We start from the raw sequence: 22,923 nt of genomic DNA on the forward strand, positions 1-22,923 counted from the left end.
GAATCTCATCAACATTTTTTCTATTTCATTGAAGAATGTCATTGAGATTTTTATGGGGATGGCATTAAATCTGTATATTGCTTTTGGCAGGATGGCAGCCTTGTTAATTTTTTTAAAAATACAAGATATCTCCTTTCTGATACGGTTGGTGTAGCTCTCCCACCAGCAAAGCAATCATAGTCCTCCCCCACAATCCATTATGAGTCAGCTCTTGGCCCCCGTTCTTACTTCTCTCCCTCTCCTATTGGGTGTCTCAGATCTAGGGTCATTTTTCAAGGAGTCATTTTAATGTTTGACTATGTCTGACTATTCCTTTGATTTCTTTATTATCCACATGTAAGTGACACCATCCTACATTTGACTTTCTCCTTCTGGCTTATTTTACTTAGCATAATAGAGATAGTCTTATAAGTAGACATGCAAACTATTTACATGATTATCAAATAAATAAGACAACCCTTGAAAGCAGTCTAGGATGGTGGTTGAGAGCTTGAACTCCAGAGAACCAGCTGCATGCATTTGAATCAGTTGTAGGCGATTCTCTGAACTTCTCTAAACCTGTCTCCTCTCCTATAATATACTATTGTTGAGGTTCGTGATATTAAAAGTTATTTGCACAATATCTGGCACACAAATACCCAGTGAGGTCATTAGATGGGGAAGAAGGGTTTGGTGCCCTGAGAGTTGGATTGTAAATTGTTAAATGGCTCTAGATGAAAGCAGTGTGGCACTCAACAATAAACAATTTCTTTACTAATCAGATTTTGATTCTTGTGTTGTTTACTGATGGCTACATCATCAAGTAGTATAAGGGCTGTAGTTTGTAGAATCTGACTGGCAGACGAGGCTCAAAATGACATCAGCCTCTGATGAGCTGCACTTAATTATCAGTGCTGCTGCTACTGACACTGACACTTACTGCTAGGATACAGTCTCCCTTCTTCCCTCCCTCCTCCATTTTATGTAACCAATTCCTACAATCCACAGAATCTAAAATAGAAAATATATAAATGATTAAGGACATTTTAGTTCCTATCTTTTGATGTAACCATTTTAATGTTAAAGTTAAAATAGATATCTATCTACTTGAAGGGAACATGAACATGAAATTCCTTTTAGGAGAGAGGCTAATTTTTGCTGCCTCCATTGAACAGAGATTTGTGGATGTGGTAGAGATGAATATATACTAAGTCCTTGAAAAACCAAACATCAGCTAAGAGATACATGGTTATTGTTTAATTTAAAAAAAAAAAGCAGGTAATAGAAAATAGTATAACAAACCTAGCTATCATGACCCATTAATAGATGCTCATATTTATTTTTCTGATTTTTAAAATACAGAAATATATAAAGCTGATGTTCCTGGTGTTGCAACTTCTGTCTTCCTTCACAATGGCAAAGAACTACCATGAAGTTGATGAGTATCATTTAATTCCTTCTTTTTACACACAAATACTCATAATGCTTGCCTTTGACCTTCTCTAACACAAAAAGAACAGGCTCCTCCCTTTCAGTTCCATCACCCCAGAAGTCAATTATGGAAAAAAATACCTTCTGAAAACCAGGTTCTGAACTGAAGGTTTCAGAATTTAGAATTTTGTTTTGAAAATTACCAAAAGAACCTGAAACATTAGACATCCTAGCAAAAAGCACTCTCTTATTTTATGACTACCTGATGTGCATGACTCCACTAACATCTTCACCTTATCTGGTCTTAAATAATTCCACTTGAATTTCAGGCTTTTCAAGGGGCACTCCCTAGTGTGCGTTGTTAAGAATCAGGAGTGTCCTCTCTCTGATTGACCTCATTTTAGAGGCCTACATTCTTTTGAAACTTCCAGAAGGTTATGTGTCCTCATGTAATTATCTGCTCAAAATATCTGCTTCATTGAATACAACATCCTACCAGTCCCCACACTTTAATCTTTTAACACAGCTTATTCTTATACTCTTGATTATACAACTTTTAGAGAATTCTTCCTGACTCCAAAATTAGGTTTGTCCTCAGTGTGCTCTGGACTTCTCTTAACTAGTGCTTATTCACAACCCTGCCAGGTATGAGGTTCCTCTGGGACTTCTATGGCATGAGGTTATACACTGTGGCCATCAGAATCCCCTTTCCTTCCTCAGCCTGAGACCTGAGCCTTTGCATTCATCACAATTACTTGTTCACTTGTCTGGTTTGTGACTCTTACCCTCCAAAAAAACCTTCAAAACAAGAATGGTGCTCATCATGGAATCTTGTGCTCCTTGCACAGTTTTCCATAACAATAAGCCAAAATGAAGCAGTGTGAGCTGTGTTCCCTGGAAGCACTTTACATTCCATTTTTATGTCTTTTTAAAATTTATTAATTTATATATCTATTTACATTATCATTCATTTTAAAACAATCTTTACCTCTCCCCTTCCTCCTTTTCACCTTCTGGTCATCACCACAGTCCCCCAGATTTCTCTCTCCCTCTTTTCTGATCCTTCCCTGTCCTCTTCCTCTGTAGGATATCTCTGGTTTATAATTGTCTGTTTTTTTGTTTTTTGTTTTTTGTTAATATAAATGCACTGGTTGACATGGATGGGACGGCTGGACCAAAAGACCCAAAACATTTCTTCAAGCCAACCATGAAGTAAAAGAAATAAATTAATAGGAACCAATTAATGTTGAAAGTAAAAATCAGTGGGGTAGTTCTTAACATTGAAAACTCAATGGAAGAATAGTCTCAACAAATAATTAGATTCACATGTGCTAAATGGTCATTATCCAAGATTGTTACAGGAAAATAATATATTCTAAAATATGCCCACTCAGGAAAAATATTTTCTGAAAAACAGGTTTTGAACTGAAACCGTCAGAGAATGCGGTAAGGATTTTGTTTTATAAATTACCAGGTGAAGCTGGGACATTAAGAGTTGTAGCACAAAGCATACCCTTATTTTGTGGCTAGCTAGTGTGCTGGATTCCACTGACATTCTCACCCCATCTGGCCTTAGAGCAATTCTTTAATTATTCTATAAAGAGGAAATGATTTAAAACCATTGATATATTTTATTGAATTAGTAGCATTAAATGATGTCTTCATGGACTAAAGCCTAAAAGACAAATGTCCAGTATTACTATTCTAAAAAAATGCGGTTTTGTTCTTTTTGATAATGTTGTGGCCACTCACCCCAATTGTAATTTCTTCTATGAGTAAGGTGTATTACAGGCTCTCAATATTACACTAGAGTTTCTTCATTCACCATTTAACTTCGGATCTAATGTTTCATTAATTACTTTCAGTCCAGTATTGGAACATTTTTCTCTCAATCACTAAGGGTCAACTGGACGAGGCTAAGATAGTACCTGTTAGAAAGCCTGGGGACAAACGTACCAATGACAAAGTTGGCCTTAGAGGATGACTGCCCGTACTGTTGCTCGATGTACTTGGGTTTATATGTCACCATGCCAAATAAAGAATTGAACTGAACAGTGCTTGCACACACGTACAGGAAGTACACTGGATTTCCAAAAAGATTTTTCAGTGATGGAAGGAAGTCTGTAAGACAGAAATAAGATGGTGTCATTAAAGACAGTATCACACTTGGCAGCAGTGCAGCTCTAGTGGCAGGACTTCGTGGTTGAGACCCACTGTCTGGGTCTTCAGGAGCATGACGGTGGGAACATACATGCCAGGGATGTTAAGTCATTGGCACCAGTTCAGGCTGAAATTTGGCCAAGTTCAGTTCCAACAGAGTGCACACTTCTGCTGGCGTAAAATCCAGATTGTAGTTGCAATTCAGACAGGAACAGATTCCTCTAATTGGTGTAGATAAAAGATAAGAGGTAGTTGGGCATTATAGGCGGGACATTAAAAACTGCAGTTTTCTCATCTCTTTTCTTCAAAATTGGGTCATGGTCACAGAGAATGGAATATGTAAGTTACTTTCAATTAATTAGTGTGGAAAAAAATAGATTTGACATTCTCCCTTCTTCCTGTTATGCCATCAATTGGAAAGAGGAAGATTTTCTACTAAATGTAAATATTGCTGGAGAAGGGTAGAAACATTTCTTGTTGTATGTGGAAAGAATTCACTAGACTACAACTGGCCTTTGCCCTACCCCTCTCATTCCTTTGATCTTTGATGGCAAAGATACACTGGTGTACATTTCTCAAATGCGTAGGTTTTCCCCAGAAAGACAGGAAACCCTGAGGATTCACTCCTTCCTGTCCACCTAGATTGATGCAAAACAGTCATCCCAGGTAGGGCAGGTGCAAGGCTTAACCTGAGCAGGTTTTAAGTGTCAACATTTCAGCAAAGAAGAATATTAAGATATTGAGTTATGTTTTACAGTAATAAAGCTGACTTTCTGATTTTCATTTTTATTTCCTGTAGTTTCTAATTTTTTTCCTAAACATATGAGAAGACAGTGATTGAATTAAAGGGATTTTATTTCTATATCTGAAAGTCTAACAGGAAAACAGTTCTGCAAGTTCAAAGAGAAGCTGGTTCACCTTTTGCCATTTCTATTACTTTTATTTTTTCTCCATGGGGTGTTTGGTAGTTAGTGTGGTCATCCATAATAAATTTGGATTTTTCACAAGAGGAATTGGAATCTTTTCGCATTCCTGGGCTTGGTAGACTCCTTGGTAAACACCAGAAAGGCACAGCTGCCAGAAGACTTATGATTCCTGCCACTAGATAACCAAGCCACCAGGCACCGACCCACTGGGGATCCTTTGGAGTAATGGTTATGTGATCTGAAAGGAAAAAAAAAAAAAAAGGATCGGCAAAGCTAATGCATTAGCTGTATCATATAATAAAAATACCTAAAATTCATACTTGGTAACATTTTCTCATCTAAACATTTATTATCTTGTTTTGTGAAAGAAAGAGGGTGGTCCTGATGGGCAAGGCTTTCTTCCTTTGCTCTTTAAATGGAAAATATATAGTCAGAACACTAGAAGAGAACCCCTGAGTTGTAGACTCTGTTCCGAAGTTCTTCAGAGAGACTCCTGGGTCAGGGCCCAGAAGAAAGCGACATGTGAGCTTTCTGGTTTTACATATTTCATGGCTACCTAAGATTTCTTCAGTCACTCAGAATATGACTTTTTAAATGGTGATTAGTAATACTACAGAGCTATTCTAGGTCTGAAGCAAGATTTGAAAATAAAATATCTCTTACCATAAAAAATTTTTGATAACCATTTCTTAACAAAAAAGCATTGACAACGTTTCTTGAAACAGTCAAGTAGGTTCTTTTTCTGTAGAAAAATCCTATAGAATATATTATTAACTTTGTACTGTAATCTATGAAAGCAACAAAATCAAACTTGTGTCCTCTGACAATAAGGCTCAATCCTGACATTATAAGCTGGTAAAATATTGATACCAGCTTATTTCACTGTACATTAATTGCAATCCCCTGATCTTAACAGTTTAATTTGTACTACACATCACACTTCTGCTTTTTCTGTATCAGTCTTCACGGTTAGATTTTAAACTTTATGAAGTCTAGAAACTCAACTTTTTTTTTTTTAATTCCATGAGGCATACCAGCACCTGGGATAATGTAGATATAAAACAAGTTTTGGAAGAATGAATAAATAAATGAACTTTTTGGAATGTGTCTTATGGTTTACTTAATTAAAAAAGAGCAAGTAGTGTAGAGTATTCCATGCTATCTTAATACAAACTGACATTAAATTGCAATTTCAATCATAAAAAGACAAAACAGGCAAAATTTTTTCTTAAAAAAAGAAAAACACCACATCTCAGCCCACCCTGGTGGTGTAGCAGGTTAAAGCACAGCACTGAGAAGCTAAAGCCACTTCAGCATGAGTTCAGTCCCCGCTCTGGAGGTGACCACATGGCGTGGCAGACCTCTCCTGACCCGCCTGCTGCTTCCCTCAGCAATGTACTTCATCAGTCAGCCTGTTCTGCTCCCCACTCTGTCTCTGGTGAATCCTCTCACCCTCTGCACCTCTGGCCTATATCCCAGTTCTGTAGGCATAAATAAATAAATCTTAAAAAAAAAAAAAGTAAAAACACACACACAACTTCTCAAGAGGGTACATATCACAAGGAGCATGTTAATACCTATGGGCAAGTGAGGTTCCCCATTTGTTCCTTACAGAAGCTGTCTTCCAGAAGGAAAACTAATAGCACACTAGCATAAGCCTTTACTTTAAAAAGAAAGTCATGCAGCCTTTTTACTATAGCTAAGATATGGGAACAATCCAGATACCAAAATAGATGAATGGGTCAAAAAAAGATAAACTCATGTCATTTGTGGCAACACATGTCATTTGTGGTGGCTGAATGGATTTTGGTAAGAGAACTAAGAAGGAAAAAGTTTAATATTGCATGGTTTCACTTACATGTAGAATATAGAGAAACTGAACAAAGGGTCGGAAAAAAAGACAAAACTTGCAAGCTGACTATAGCTCTGAGACAGAAGGGAAGAAGATAGGTCTAAACAGGGGAGGGAAGAGCAGAGGGGATGGGGTGAGGGAAATGGGGCACCAGTGTTGTGGTGGTGGGAGAACTACAGGCATGCGCGTGTGGGTAGAAATCAAATGCTGTCCAAAAATTAACAACACAAGAAAATAAAAATCTTGGCCTTTCTGTCAAGTTCATGAATATATGGTCAATTGATGGGACCACAATAATATTGATATAGCCAAAACCAACAAGTAGCCGTACTTTTGAGTCTCAACTATGCTAGAATGTGTCTGAACTGTCAAATGACAAGTGAAAAGGGAAACATGTGAATAACCACCCATGGACCATCCAATTTTATTCAACTATTTTCTATATCAAAAACACATTTTCTATAGATTATTTTCATTTTATGAAAGATTACCATCCATCCCCATTTTTAAAAACTACAGTAAAGTAAATGAATAAATAAAAATAAATTCCCTTACCAAGGTTTACAAAGCCAATGTCAACATACAGTTTGGCACATAATGAACCCAACAGGAAACCAAAGATCGGTCCGATAATTGCAACTGTCTGCACACATCCTGCACACACACACAAAAAAAAGCTGTTTCTTTGCTTTTATAAATTAGTAAATCTTTAAACAAGAAATATGAGATCCAGTTAGTAGTTGAAAATATTTCATCAACTCCTCACTTATGAGTGTTTAATTTGTCAAATTTTTCAACCTCATTGAATCAGGAAATAAGTCCTTCTTAGCTTTAGAAGAATGAGCACTTTCAAGGTATTCATTACCTCTTAGTAAGGAAATAACACCAGGACCGTAAAGGAGTTAATATCCCAAAAATGGAACAAATTTTACTCCTAGGAAAATTCCCCCTACTGATAAAAATCAGAATTATACTAATTTTGACAGGCTTACAGAAACTTTTATGGTCGAATAAATATAAGACTTGACATTAAAATTGATTTCTTCTACACTAGGAAGAAGTGTGCATGTTTAGCAGCAGAAGAGCTCGATTGGAGAACAGGGAGAAAGACCGTCGTGGGCCTGGGCACCCTAACTAGCCAGGATGTGGCCCTTCCCAGCAAACGATGTCCCGTTCACCTTTCATTTCCTCATAGCATCCACTCCGCACACATCATTGGGAGTTTAAAATAGTCGGAGTAAGTAGCAGTTGCCAGACACTTTTTTAATAGAAAAAAGGGTGACGAGAGTGAGCAGTTTCTGAGCTCGTGGAAAGGGAAGGAACACCTAGACACGTCCTGCTTCTCTTGGCTGCATTTTCCCTTGACTTCCCAGAGTAACTGCCTGGCACATGAGCCAGGACTTCTGTTCCAGCTCCAGCTCTGACATATGCTGCTATTCTCCTTGACAGCAGGTGCTGTATTTATAACCACAGCCTCCTCGGCCACCTCTGGAGGTGTTCGTGCACAGCCATGAGGGCCCCTTGATGGACTTAAATCTTCTGTTTCTGAGGCAAAGTCCTTGAAAGAACAGAACTCAAAGAAAGACTGATGTGTGAAACCAGAACAGACTCTAGCCATCCCTGGTTCTTCCAGTTTCTGGGAAATATGAGCTGGTCAGTAAATGCTGCTTAGATGGACTTTGCTATAGTTTAGGATTTGTTATTATAGTTGCTGATCAAGTAACTGGGACCCGTTTCAGACATTAAGTAGCCTCAGACTTGGTTCTTGTCTTTCTTAAATACAAGGCCTTACTTTTTATTTTTTAATCCATTGATTCCCGCTGTTTAGATCTCAGAATTCTTTGTCTATTCCTCATAGGAAAAAGATGCTTTAAATAGCCAGGGCTTATAAGATAGAAAGTGATTTCTAAGGCTATGGGAGTGAAGTTTTAAAAAGGTAATAACCTAAATGCTTCACTGGTACAGTTAAGCCAGTTTAAAAAAAAAAAGCTGTGAAATATGAAGTCCATGGAAATATTTGTATATGATCATACATCATTAAAAGACAATAGCCACGAGCTCATTTATAAGATACTCTTTCCCTAATGCAGTAGGTCCTTTCAGTTGAAGTTTCTTCATTATCTAAAACTTCTGCGTGGACTTGAGAAATGTGTGAGTTGAATAAAGTAGTTGGATGTGAAACTAAAATCTTCCACATACTATGTAATTTAGAATTAAGAAAAAAGAGCTCACTGTTTCCATTGAGGATGAATGAGGTTAATATTACCAATATAGAAAGCTGCATTTTCTTCACTGGCAAAATCATCAAGGTAGGCGATGCCTAAGGGCTGGATGGGAGTTTCTCCAATTCCACGAAGAAGATTCCCCAGGAAAACATAAATCCACATGGATGAACTGGCATCAATTTCACATTCTTGAAAAGCAATGTGAAAGCAAACCAAAAGAATTGAAATTAGGTCACTATCAAATTAAAATATTTATTAGTATTAAATTGAATTAGAATATAGAAGTGAAAGTTGTAATAAACACAATTTAATAGCAGTTTGAGCAAGAATGGAATATGCTTTGTAACTTCAATATTTTAGACAGCTAAATACTGCAGACTTGACCAAGGAACTCTACTTTTTCTTGTTTGCTTCTCTTTAGTCTTTTCTTCAAAAGTTGCACTGAGTTGTATGAATTCCTATACTCCAATAATATTTAGTATCCTGTCGGACAAAACACAAAATTTTGAACAAAGTTTTTTCTTACCTTAATCTTGCCTATTTTTTTTTTTTTCAGTAGAAATTTCTTTTTAGCATGGCAGGTTTTATCTGAGGTTCAAAATATTGTGTATCATTGCTTAAAACTACAACTGTTTAATATTGGATGGTTTTGCTTATAGGAGGAACATAAGGAACCAAATAAGGGATCAGGAAAAAAATAACAATGATAATAAATAAAAAACAAAATTAGCAGGCAACTGTATATCAGACATTCTGCAAGGGAGGACGAGGCAGAGGGATCAAAATGAGAGGGAAGAGCACAAGGGACTGTGGTGATGGTGCACAAGTGACTTGGTGGTGAGAAGTATATGGGGACTACACCCAAGAAGAGAAAGCAAACACTGAACACAAATGAACAATGATGTAAGACACACACACACACATTATACATATCATTCAAATTGGATAGAAAATATATTTCCATATATATATATATATATATATATATATATATATGGAAAAACTACAATTGTTTACTAGTGAATAACCATTTTTAGGAAACAATATAAAATTAGAAACTATACTGTACCAGTAACATATAAAAAGCATTATAAATTGCTATCATTATAAGTCATGTGATAATAGAATCATGTAAAGTAGGGTAATTCCTCTCAACCATCAATAAAGTATAGCTTTGAAGATTTTAGAGTTTTTAAAATTGAATTCTCAGGGGAAGAAGGGGAGGATAGAGAGCAAAGTGCAGAGGGAACCCAGTGGTTGATGACAAAGGAAGAGAAGAGAGCACAAGACTCTATGGTGATGGTTCACAGGTAATTTTATGGGGGCAACACCTGAGAGGATAAATCAAATATTGCATAAAAGTGAACAATGTAATAATATATAAATAAAAAAATTGCTCCCTATGTTCCCAAGATGGCTCCCACATAGCACTGCTGTTAACACACATCAACCATGTTCAGCTCTAGGTATTTTAACAATATCCCTTGCAGAAAGGGATTGCAGAAAGCCAATTTTCATGAGCACCACTATAGCTGTTATGCTCAAAGGACACAAGTGTGGACATTAGGCCCCCAAAGTGTTATATGTGACCAAATTAAAGATCTTACCATTACTTATTTTGGATTGTGGTTTTTCTGTAATTGAGGTTGGTCTTTCACTGTTTGACTCCAGGAGACATGGAGAGATGCTCAGAGTAGAATTGGAGAAAGGAAGATGTCTTTCATACCTGTACCTGTATAAAACAAATGTTTTTGACTGCAAATCACTTAACAACAATCTAGAAATATTTTATGTAGCTACATAACTTGGGGTAACAGGCTGAATTTTCAGCTATACCTGAATCACCAAATCAAAACCACATATAACAGGCAGAGTTTGCTAAAGAGATGACCAGAAGATCTGGTTCACAGGTACTAGCCTGTATCTAAAGCAATTAGTAAGATTATTCATAGAGGTTGTTTTCAATATAAAACAATGATTATAAATGATCTACTGCCTCATGAACAAGTACCCAGCATTTGACTAAAGTTATTATCTTTGATTCAGAAGAAAAACAATCATTTAACAACTTACAGCACTGGCACACTCTATCTAGACCTGGGAATTTCAAAGAAGAGCATTGCTGATTCTAAAGAATAAAGACACGTAGGCTTTTGAACTATCCAGATGGTGTCCTTTTTTCTCTATAGTTTAAGTTATTACAAATACCGCTCTTCTGTTTCAAAGATGACAGTACAGCTAGTGGGAGGGCCAAAGATTGTGATAACTCTCTCTGGTATCCTCACGCCCTACATGGCCTCTCAAATTATCCCTCCTGAACTCTATTCCTCTTGTGCCTTCAGGGAAGAGGTGCCCAGAAAGAGACTATCACAGCACCTTGAGTCTCATTTTGTTTAGGTACTGTGTGACTGCGCTCAGTAATGTCTCTGACATGTTAACAGTAAAAACCTGTCTACTTAGCATGATCAGGAAAAAATGTATTGACTTATTAGAATATGCAGGGTTTTTTTTAAAGATTTATTTATTTATTCGTACAGAACTGGGGTACAGGCCAGAGATGCGGAGGGTGAGAGGATTCACCAGAGACAGAGTGGGGAGCAAATCAGGCAGATTGACGAAGTACACTGTTGAGGGGAGCAGCAGGCTGGTCAGGAGAGGTCTGCCATACCATGTGGATCACCTCCAGGACAGGCAGGGATTGAACTCATGAGGAAGTGGCTTAAGCTTCTTTGTGCTGTGCTTTAACCCGCTGCGCCACCAGGGAAGGCCCAGAATATGCAGGTTTTTATGACTTATGCCTGATGGGCCCACAAACCCCACTAAATAAGTGAGAATTTTGCATGTATATGAATATTTAAGGAAAGTGTCTCAGTGTTTGTCACACTTATCAAAAGGTTCCCTGGCTAGTAGGTTAAAAACCACTTACTACAAATAAATATTTTTTAATTCTTAGAAATGCAGAACATTTAGCAATGAAGAAATCACAATACATACATTTTTCTCTTGCTAATAATTCCAGAGATGCCAGGAATTGTTAATGATGTCTCAAATGCTCAGAAAGCGGGCATTGATAGTGATTATGTAGTATTTTGATAACTTTTAATTATTTGAGCTTTCTTAATTTAGTTTATCTCAAGGCAAATGTTGCAAGCATATTCACTATTTAGACTCAGTAAATGAGATTTTATGTAAGTACCACCTTCGTGTATAATCGCTAATATGATACTCTGAAAAAGTATGTTAACTTTGTCAAATTTTTATGTTCTTAGTTGTAAAATTGGATCTATAGATGTGGTGTAGACCTGTTTAGGTTCTGATGGATTAGGAGACAAAAGACTAAATTAAGGGACAGTTTATAAATGCTTTTAACTCAGGGACTTTTACTTCTGACCTGGATTCAAACCTTGTTAGACACAGTCTTGATTCTGATGCATTAAATTCTATAGTAGCCTTCCAAATAGACTTCCTGCTTTTGAGTTATCCCCACCAAGATCATTTTTCTAAGCAGCAGTGTCATCTTTAAAAAAATATCTTACTTTACGTCACTGTGCTAAAAACTTCACTGCTTTCCTATTGCATGGGAGAGCTGACATCCTTGCAGTGGTTTGTGGTCTTACTACCCCTAGTGTGTCTGCAGGTCAGTAACTTCAGCTGACTTCAGCCCCACCCAGCACTACTGAATCAGAATCTACATTTCCTCCAGAGCCTCAGGGAAACAGCCCTGACATCTTCCTTTCCTCTTTACACTTTCCACTTGCTCCTCCCATTTCAGCTGCTAGTCTTTTCGTGGTTCACACACCAGACTTTCCCCTGATGTAGGAACATTGTATTCATCCACTGTTCATTAACCCTAGAATATTCTTCCCCACATACCTGCCTAGCTATCTCACCTCTTCCTCATATGTCATCATCTCAGTGAACTGTCTCTTGATGATTCAACTTTAAATTATAACTCCCTCACTCCACCCCACTCTACCCTACACTCCTGATTTGTCTTCACCAGGTGGTGTTCTTTATAGTGCTTAACATCTGGCAGACTTCATCATTATTTGTTGCTCATTGCTGGTCTCCTTTCCTTAACACCCATGAGTACAGAGATTGTTGATGCTCTACCCCCATTATGGAGGAACAGTTATCATTATATACTTGTTAAATTTATAAGTCAGAGGAGCTAAAACACAAAGTTAAACACAGTTTGTTGGGAATAGCCCCTCAATAATTTATATCTATGATGAATATTACATTTTGTTGAACATCAAGAAAATTTCTGGAGAGTACAGCAGATCTTTTAGAGAGCAAAAAATTATATTTTGCTCAAGTGTCCGGTTAGTGACTAAGGGTAGAGAGACTGAAAAGAATTTATAATATTCTTCTGTAGACACCAAGCTTTATGAAGCACAGCAAAATTTGTGTGTAATTTTTTTTATGCTTATTTTTTTCTGTCTGAAGTGGCCCCATTACCTGGCACAGTATTATACCAATGGCCGACTAAATAATGAACACAGGTATACTTCATCATATGAAAGGTGGTAGACAAAACTCTGTCCAGTTCTAATGTCTTGTTGGCACTGGTGTCCTTGCTGACCTTCTTAGATCCTCTTCTGGTGTTTCTGTGGGCTTTTTACCATATCATCTCACTTAATATCATCAACACACTATGACTAGATACTATGTTTTAAATATCTATTTAAGACACAGAGCCAAGACCTAGAAAATTTAAGTGCCAAAAGAGACCTAGAAGAGCTACTGATCTACTGCAGAATAAGATTATATCAAGAGTTTTCTATCTTTGCAACAATTTCCAACTTATTAATCTTTTAGAAAAGGAACTCTTTTATACCTGAGCAGACTATTACATACAAGCTCAGTGAAGAGAACAGATCACATGGTACAGCTGTGGCTCAAGCAAGGCTTAAGGCAGATGGAAGACCCATATTCTTGGCTTTTTCCTCTGCTTCCTCCTTACCCACTGGCCCCACACAGTATCTGTGAAGAGCTTCAGTGACCAAAGGTCTGCCCTGTAAAAAGGAGGTAGAGAGTTGTCGAAATGGCTAGTAAAGAGCCAGGGGGCCAGAGGAAACATCCAGAAGGTAGGATTGATCCCATTCTGAGGATTCTATACACTGCCTTTAAGATTGGCCACAGAGATCAAAATCTGAGTCTACTTATATAAGTTACCTGAGAAAATCTTCAAGCCAGATCATTCTAAGGCCCTCAAGCAACTGCCATGATACAATGATCTAGAGTGGGTGATAATTCTTATTTGATACAGAAATTTCTAATATGTTCCCTTGCTTCAATACATTCCATCAGCCAGCAAAAGATAAATACAGAGAAGGTGTTAATAGAGATAGGCATGAAGAATATTGCAGAAGTCAGAAGAACTGTTTTAGGATCCCATTTCTATTTTTACAAAGCACCTAACTTTGAGAAAGTCTACCAACTCTTAAAATGATGCTCCTTAGGACCTTCCTGGTGGCCCAGTGGGTTAAAGCACCACACTAATAAGCTTAAGCCACTTCCGCATGAGTTCGATCCCCACCTGCCCTGGAGGAGATCCACATGGCGCGGCAGACCTCTCCTGACTCGCCCGCTGCTCCCCTCAGCAGTGTACTTCGTCGGTCTGCCCGTTCTGCTCCCCACTGTCCCTGGTGAATTCTCTCACCCTCCGCATCTCTGGTCTGAACCCCAGTTCTGTATGAATAAATAAATAAATCTTTAAAAAAAAATGATGCTCCTTAGAGCTACAATAGAAAGGATAAAGTTATGCTCTTGTGCCCCATGAGTTAACTGAAAGGGTAAAATGAAATTTTAGGAAAGTGAAAACTCTTATATCTACTAAAATTTTATGTATGCAAACCTACCAAAAGTTGACTTATATTGAGAAAGGCCTAGGAGCTGCTTATTGGATATTGCCAGTTCCTTATGTTGGTAACAAATCACTCAGTTGTCTGCCTCTCCATTGCACCATAATGCAGCATTTTCTCTGTCGTGATACCACATAACATGTTAGGTTCTTTTTACTTAAAATTTTGGCTGTACACCTCTCACTTGAATGAGAACTTGCTAGTAAAAATTTTCCTTTCCCTCGTTGACCTCCATTTGTAGAAGTATAAATGGTTTTACATTAAATCGTAAGTGTTCTGAAGGTTTGCCCCAAGAGCATGTGATAATAATAATAATAAAAACTAAAATATAAATTGTTATCACAAAACCAGAGAAATGCAGCTGTTGGTTAAAAAAAGCAAGAGTTGGCGGCTTTACACTCACTGCTCCATGAGGAACTGCGGCATCGCGATGAGCAAAGTCCCGACCCCCATGATGAGGCACCCTGCTCCGATTACTTTTGGTCTGTGAAGTCTGGCTCCAAAGTAGCTAACACAAGTTATAACTAAGAGATTCCCTGTGGGAAAACCAAATGTTCAGAGGTTAGAGAACTTAGTAGTAAGTCAGCAAGCATCACTAAATGGATAAATCTGAATGAACGAATTTACGTCTAGTGCAGAAGTGGTATTGCTTTATTTGGACCGAACCATCTCCCAGCCATCTTTCCCATCACTGTCTCATCTGTTTTTATCTAGGATGACTGTTGAAATTGTCATGATGCTCATTATTTCAGTCATTTCATCCCTTTTTGGAAATATTTTTAGTTGCTAACCCTTCTACTTCATTTTCATCTGCCCTAATTATGTCCTTTTTAATAAGTGTTTCACCAGTAAATCTAATTGTAGAAGTCGTCATTTAATTGCACTTATATTTAGTTTGGTGATTTTGAAGTAAACTTTGATTTACTTCATTAAAACTTTCCATTAAAACATGTTATTTTATTCATTAAGTTTTTCTATTACTTAGATTAGGTAGCCATTTGCTCTTGAGACATAGTACATATTCTTACTGAAGCTGATAATTTCTATTAAAAAATATACCTCACTTTAAATGGAATGAAATGAGGAGACTCATTTATAATTTTAATGTAATTCTTATCAAAATACTCAAATAGAAATAAAGAATATTTCATATAAACTAGAACTATGTAAATTATATAACCTCAATATATGTACATCTGTAATGCAAATTTTAATACAAAATTCTCCATAAAGTAAATTCATCTCTGTCTTTTAAAAAACATAAAGGATTATTTTTTACGATATGCCCTTCTAAAATGTATCTAGAGAAAATGCTGTAAATTGCTTTTGGATGATGATGCTGATAACTGATTAAACATGCTTTAGGAGTTGTGTTCTCCAGCTTAGCTGTGCACAGAAGTTACTGGAAGGTAGTGGCAAGAGAGTTAGAAACATTAAAATGCAAAATCTTGGAAGCTCTCAAAAGTTTTTGATTTCATGGATCTGGGGTGCTGGCCAACAAATCTGCACTTTTCAAGTTAGCCCAAAAGTGTTAATAGAGATGGTTCCTGGAATATGCTTTAGTAAACACTATTTAGAGTCTTAGGTTTCAGGGGACTGTAAGGTTTTAGCCATTTGCACTTGGAATATTTAGTTTTTAAAAGAACTGCAGTGCTAGATAAAGAATTTAGCAGTTTCCCATCAATGCACTGTGATGGCTGAAGGGTGGCCTTGCTTTGAAGCTCTCCTCGATGTTTCCAAGTTTCTAGTAAGAGTGCATTTCCTTACATCTGTAAGCAATCATCTAATTTACTACTGTTCATTCCCATTGCCAGTTTTAGTCAAGTACAAAAAGAGCAGAAATCTTTAGAGCCTTGAAGACAATAATAAGTAACTTGCACAGTGGCTGCAGGTTTTCTGACTCCAGAATTAAGCTCTGTTAAATTTCATATTTCTTTTTAAAATTGGGTACAAGATATCTCATTTGACAGTTAAGTATTTTGTTAGAAGACGTTTTGGATGACTTTATATTAATAATTCTGTCTCTACTTGAATATATCACAGTGAATAAACCAAAATAAAGTGAAAGCTGACTTTGTAGTTCATAGTCTGTTGCCTCCTCCTTGTAACCTACTTTCCCCATGATATGCAGCACAAAGTGCTTGTGTTTGTGTCATTTCAATGGTAAATGTTGTGGCTATACCAAATACAATCCAGGGCCACTTTACCATTTGTGATATCTATAGAAGTTTTTGCTTCCTTTACTTAAAATCTTTAGTTCTCAGAAGGTACACTTAGAAATAGACACTGATGAAAAATTTTTAAAAATTGAAATGGTATCAAAAGTATTTCACAACTATCATTTAGCCTCTGAAAAAGACAATAGATTCACATTCATTCATATTCATATTTTTTCTTTTCCTCCATCTCCTTCATCCCTCTCTCCCACCTTACTTCACTTCTCTTCCTGCCCCCACCCAACACACACTATGTTCACAGTGGCATTATTCACAATTGCCATTATTTAGTTGGAAATAACTTAGACATTATTTCCAACACAGGAACAAAAGTTACCTGACTCTTCCTAAAAGACTAGTATACCCTTAACACCAAAGTAGATAAGAACAATGAAAGAAAAGACCAAGTATAGCTTGTTCCAGGAATGCAACGATACCATCAAATAAGAAAAACAACAACAATGTTGAAATCACTATTAAATGATAGAAGGAGAAAAGTATCCATGGTGAACTTCATAGATATAATGAAAGTATTTAATATAGTTAACCACTCACTTATAATATGAAAAGACCTGAGTAAAGTTCATTTCGAAGTGTTAATTGAAACCATATAACATACTGCTTAGTGGTGAAACTTTAAGTGAAACTTTTAACTTTCACTGCTTCTGTTCCACATAGTATTGAGGCCAATGCAGTAAAGCAACAATAAGCAATAACAGAATGCAAAGAATGATATAAAACTCTCATCTGTTTCAGTCAATTGGTTGTTTATTCAGAAAACTGCACAACTATTCAAAAAAATATGAAACCACATGTACAAAGATTAATGTTTGCTTATCTGTGTTCATAGTGGCATTGTTCATAATTGCCAAGTCATGAAACCATCTAAATGCCTATTGGTAGACCAATGGATAAAGAAGTTGTTGAATATATTCAGGGGAATACTGCTTAGCTATTTATTTTTGGGCCAAAATGGGTAGAACTTGAGGTGATTATAGTAAGTGAAATAAGCTAGAAAACATAGTTACCAGATGGTTTCACAAGGAAAATATAAATAACCCAACATACATACACACACACACACACACACACACACACACACACACACATGATCTTACTGCCCACACACAAATAATCAAAGCAAAAATATTTCTTAGACTCTGAAAAATAGAGGGAAGGGGAAGTGGAACTTAAGCTTTGGTGGAAGGCGTGAGGTTGTACACCTCAAAATATATAATTATAGAGTGATTGGCAAACTATCACAGTTTAGGAGGACACACCGTTAAATAATATCAATACACTTTCCCATTGTGGTCACTTGCCCTTAAGTAGGGAATGAGCACAATAAATGCACTTTATGGTCTCATTGCAATATACAGTTATTTGAAATGGTGTCTTATCTTTCACATGTGCAATTAACTGAAGCTGGCAACTTTAGGAATAAATACTGCAGTATTAACCCTACACAGCCTGCATACAACAGCTAAAAGTGAGATCTTTCTCAGAGAACAGAAACTTCATATGAAATTGTCAGATACACATGTACCATGTGTAGATGCTCTACACTTGTTCAGAACAGAAGGCCAATTTCTGGAAACTAGAATTTCATCATCCTAAAAGTAAAAGTCCCACTATGCTTCTCCAGATGAGCCTAATAGCCAGTTAAAAGGAGTGCCAGGTCAAAACCTAGCTGGGCGGTCTGTCCAATTCAGTCTCAGTTTTCTGACCTCAAATACTAGCTTATTGGGTTAGGTAATTTTTAATTGCATTACCTATGATATATTTCTAAAATTAGTTGTCAGCCATTTTGTGGCTCACCTTTAACCTACTAAAAGCAATTTTTGTTCAGAATACAATTTAATCAACTCAAAGGTAGAACCCAAATGGAATGCATTTTAATGCATTCACAGGGGATGGCAGAGGCTAGTTGGTGTTGAGTCAAATATAAGGACATCAATGTCTGTTGGGCTTCATGGGCTTAAGAATTGTTATTGATGGGAACTATTCTCTGTAAATATATGTGAATAAAATAAAAGTCAGGAGGCTTTGTCTATAATTATAGACAGTTAAAATTGGTAGAAGTTCAGGCCCTCCCTGGTGGCACAGCGGGCTAAAGCACTGCACTGAGAATCTAAAAGCCACTTCCTCATGAGTTCGATTCCCGCCTGCCCCGGAGGTGACCACATGGCGTGGCAGACCTCTCCTGACCCGCCCGCTGCTCCCCTCAGCAGTGTACTTCCTTGATCTGCCTGTTCTGCTCCCCACTCTGTCTCTGGTGAATCCTCTCACCCTCCACATCTCTGGCCTGTACCCCAGTTCTATATGAATAAATAAATAAATCTTTAAAAAAAAATTGGTAGAAGTTCAACCTTACATATGGAGGAATATGATTTGGGGAAGTTGCTACCTTACATATGACATTTAGAAATAGTATTGTTCCAATATTTCAGGTGATTCAAAATAGGAATATAACAAGAAGTCTTTCCAAAATAGCCAAAAAAAACCCAAAACAAACAAAAAAAAACTTGAACTATATAGGAATTAAACTAATAAAAGATAAACAATACTTTTATAGAGAAATTTACAAAATAAAAGCAATGACAAGGTCTGGCTAAATAAAGCATTATCCTGTATTTATTAATGGGAAGACTCACTGGGAAGACTTCCTGATAAAATGTCAACTAGCTGGTTTGACCCACGAATTCTGCATAATTCCAGAAAACTCATCCAAGTATAGCCCTGAATAATTTTGAAGCATGAATTTGGAGATTTTCCTGCATAGGAGTAGAGTTAATTACTGAGAGTAGAAAGTATTACAAATAATTGGACAAAGTGTATATTCCATTAATGATTAGGCAGTTAACTCCAATGTAAAGATTCTTACATTAATCCATATAAAAAATGTTTCTTTACCTGGCAAGCATGTAAGATGCTGGAAGTTGCCAGTCATCCTAACAAATGGAAAAAGCAACACCTCTACTTAGAGCCATCGGAGAAGTCAGACCAGCTGCTGTTCCTTAAATTTGGAGAGACTGGTAGGCAAATATAGAGAATCATGGTTGACTGAAGCAGAATACCATGAACACAAATCACTTTGGGAACAAAGGAGGGAGGGAAACCTGATCTGACAAATTTCTGGATATTAGTAAAAGAAAAACTTGAACCCAGTCATTAAGGGTCACCATGCATTTTTAAAAATTTTACCCTTGGTGCTCCCTACACAGGGAAAAGGTGAACAGCCATTGTTAGATCTAGCAGAGCACTGCATCTTAATAAGGCCTCTCAGGGGAAGCTGATTAACCAGGATCTGACCAGAGAGGGCATTATCAGATCCTACACACCTCCTAGAGGTGGCCCACTACACCCATCCTGGCCCACCTAAGTGGGGGCAGGAAAAGTTCAAGAACATGAGTGACGTCACAGGGCAAGGCAGAGGCTGATTGAAGGGCTGACCCATGCCAGGGCTGGAGAAGGCCTCCCTCCCCACACCCCACAGTAGAGGTCTAGTTATTGTGGGTCCTTTCTCAGCTCTCTGGCGTTCTGTTGTAGTCTTGCCTCTTCTGTAGTCACTCATCCTCCCAGTAACCGTCCTTCATCTCTAAATGATGCTGTCCTTTCATTGCTGATCTCTACACACAGGTATGTGCAATGACACATACCCACACCATCCATACTCCAGGTGTGCACAATCTGTACATGTGCCCACACCCAGCCACCCAGTTGCCTTCTAATTAACATGATCAAGGCTGCAGATGATAGCCACAGAGGTGGTGGTATAAAAAGCCTGATGAATTAACTTAATCTGCAATGTATGAAGGAGATAACAGGAACAGATAGACAATGTAATCAGAGGCTGAAATTCTAAGAACCATTAGTAAATGCTAGAGGTCAAAACTGCTGTAACAGAAATGAATACTTTTGATAGGCTTGTTAACCCACTGGACACAACTGAGGAAAGAATCTCTGAACCTGAGGATAATATGACAGAAACCTCCATGACTTAGAAAGAAAAAACTAAAAAGAACTGTGGGACTACAGAAGTTATAGCCTATCTCCAATGTGAATTCCAAAGGAGAGAAGAGAAAAAGAATGGAAGAAATATTTGAAATAATGATAATTTCTGTCAAATTAACATCAGACACTAACCACACATCCAGGAGGCTAAGATAGCAATGAGCAAGATAAGTGCCAGACAATCTGTAACTCAGTATTTTCAAACTACAGAAAAGCAAAAAATAATAAAAAAATCCTTCAAAGAAGTAAGAGGTAAAAACCCCCTTATCTAGAAAGGAACAAAGAAAAATTATATCTTGTTTGTTCTCAGAAACCATGCAAACAAGAGACACTTACAATACACTTATAAGAAAGTATTACGATCTTGCCCAGCATCTAGTTAATAATTAAGGTCTCCCCAAAACAGAATTTTTTATTGTCCGCTAGATTAAAGTAAATGTTAGTAGAATCCCTTTCTTTTCTTTACAGTCCACTGAGAAGAAAAACTCTGTTGCACTTAACTTCTCTGCAAATCAAATTTTTGGTGAAACCTTTTAGATTCTTCCAAAGTTTGAGTCCCAAGTCTTCTTAGATTCATGACTCCTAGAAAGACATCTCCCCATATACATTTTTTTAAAAACTTGAAAAAAAATATTTATTCATACAGAACTGGGGTACGGGTCAGAGGTGCAGGGGTGATGAGAGGGTTCACCAGAGACAGAGTGGGGAGCAGAACAGGCAGATTGATGAAGTATGCTGCTGAGGGGAGCAGTGGGTGAGAAAGGAGAGGTCTACTGTGCCATGTGGATTACCTCCAGGGCCGGGGATTGAACTCGCACTGAATTGGCCATGGCTAGCTTGCAGTGCTGTGTCCTAACCCATTGTACCACCAGGGAGGACCCCCCATATACTTAAAAAAAAAAAAAGATTTATTTGTATTTATTTATTTACAGATGCAAGAACTGGGGAGTAGGCCAGTACAGTGGTGTGGGTGGTGGTGAGAGGAATCATCAGAGACAGAGCAGGGGTGCAGAATAGGCCGATCTACCAAAATATACAGCTGAGGGGAGCAGTGGGCAAGATAGGAGAGGTCTGCTATGCTGAGTGGGTCAGCTCTGTGGTGGGGGATGGAACTCATGCTGTAGTGGGTAATGAAATAGCTTCATAGGGCTGAGACTTTAAACCCTGCATCACCAGGTCCCCTTGACTTATTTCTTGACCACAATTTATCTAACAACACTATGAACTCTAACATAACCATGGCCCAAAGGTGAATAAAAGAAGACACTATAACTTTATAAGCTAATTTTTGCAAAATAGTCTGCAGCCTTCTCCCAATTCCTTCTTTTCCTCTCACATATAGTTAAGAGGGAATAAGGGATACTTCAAATATTTATCTTACTCACAGCTTTATCCTACCATTCAGTTTCTATAACTTATATCAACAAGAGGTTATAGTCTGATTCTTCATCAAGTCAGAGATTATTACTGTTATATAGATATTACATATATAGATATATATGACCAAGAATAGACCTACATTCTTCACCTTCCCCAAATCATATTCCTTCTTAGAGCATGCCAAAATGACCCTAAGTTATATCTTCCCCCCATATATTTTTTTTTAAGATTTATTTATTTATTCATACAGAACTGGGGTTCAGGCCAGAGGCTCAGGGGCGGTGAGAGGCTTCACCAGAGACAGAGTGGGGAGCAGAACAGGCAGACTGACGAAGTACACTGCTGAGGGAAGCAGCGGGCGGGCCAGGAGAGGTCTGGCTTGCCATGTGGTCTCCTCCGGGGCAGGCGGCAGGTGGGAATCGAACTCATTCGGAAGTGGCTTCAGATTCTCAGTGCTGCGCTTTAACCCGCTGCGCCACCATCCCCCCCATATATTTTTAACTCAAAATACAAAGAGCATCTCACCCTCTTCCGAACTAGGACAGCCTGTCACTCTGGAAACTCAGTGAGAACACCTGCACCAGGAAATGTATTGTCACTTGTTGGGAGAGAGCAAATTCCCTCTATTTTATTGTAGCATAAGTCATAGCTTTGCCTAGGAGACCCGGTATTTAAAAGTAGTGTCAGGCATCTGCAATACTTACCAATTTCAAAACTACCGTCAATAACTCCCAGTAGTGAAGAAGGAATATCAAACCGCCTCTCTATCTGAGTGATGGTGCTCTTCAAATAGCCGCCTGCCAGTGCTTTGGCAAAGTAAACAAATGACAAGGCACCCAAGAACACCTGAAAAACAGAACAGGACACACTGAG

At 37.7% G+C, this 22,923-nt stretch overlaps 1 protein-coding gene across 2 annotated transcripts in view; it reads right to left on the bottom strand.

Moving 5' to 3' along the window:
* SLCO1C1 (solute carrier organic anion transporter family, member 1C1) overlaps positions 1 to 22,923 on the bottom strand; it is a 46,831-nt gene that overhangs the window by 18,992 nt on the left and 4,916 nt on the right. The window contains exons 3-9 of one of the 2 annotated variants that reach the window (XM_004693229.2): positions 22,755 to 22,896; positions 14,844 to 14,976; positions 10,181 to 10,305; positions 8,615 to 8,761; positions 6,904 to 7,002; positions 4,489 to 4,734; positions 3,367 to 3,531 (exon numbers count right to left, since the gene is read on the bottom strand). In XM_004693229.2, coding sequence (XP_004693286.1) covers positions 3,367 to 3,531; positions 4,489 to 4,734; positions 6,904 to 7,002; positions 8,615 to 8,761; positions 10,181 to 10,305; positions 14,844 to 14,976; positions 22,755 to 22,896 — 1,057 coding nt within the window. The remainder of the gene's footprint in view (positions 1 to 3,366; positions 3,532 to 4,488; positions 4,735 to 6,903; positions 7,003 to 8,614; positions 8,762 to 10,180; positions 10,306 to 14,843; positions 14,977 to 22,754; positions 22,897 to 22,923) is intronic. The other variant, XM_012732784.1, reaches the window with a different exon arrangement.

The sequence above is a fragment of the Condylura cristata genome, unplaced genomic scaffold (assembly GCF_000260355.1).
Source record: "Condylura cristata isolate star-nosed mole 26May11 unplaced genomic scaffold, ConCri1.0 scaffold00036, whole genome shotgun sequence".
NCBI lineage: Eukaryota > Metazoa > Chordata > Mammalia > Eulipotyphla > Talpidae > Condylura > Condylura cristata.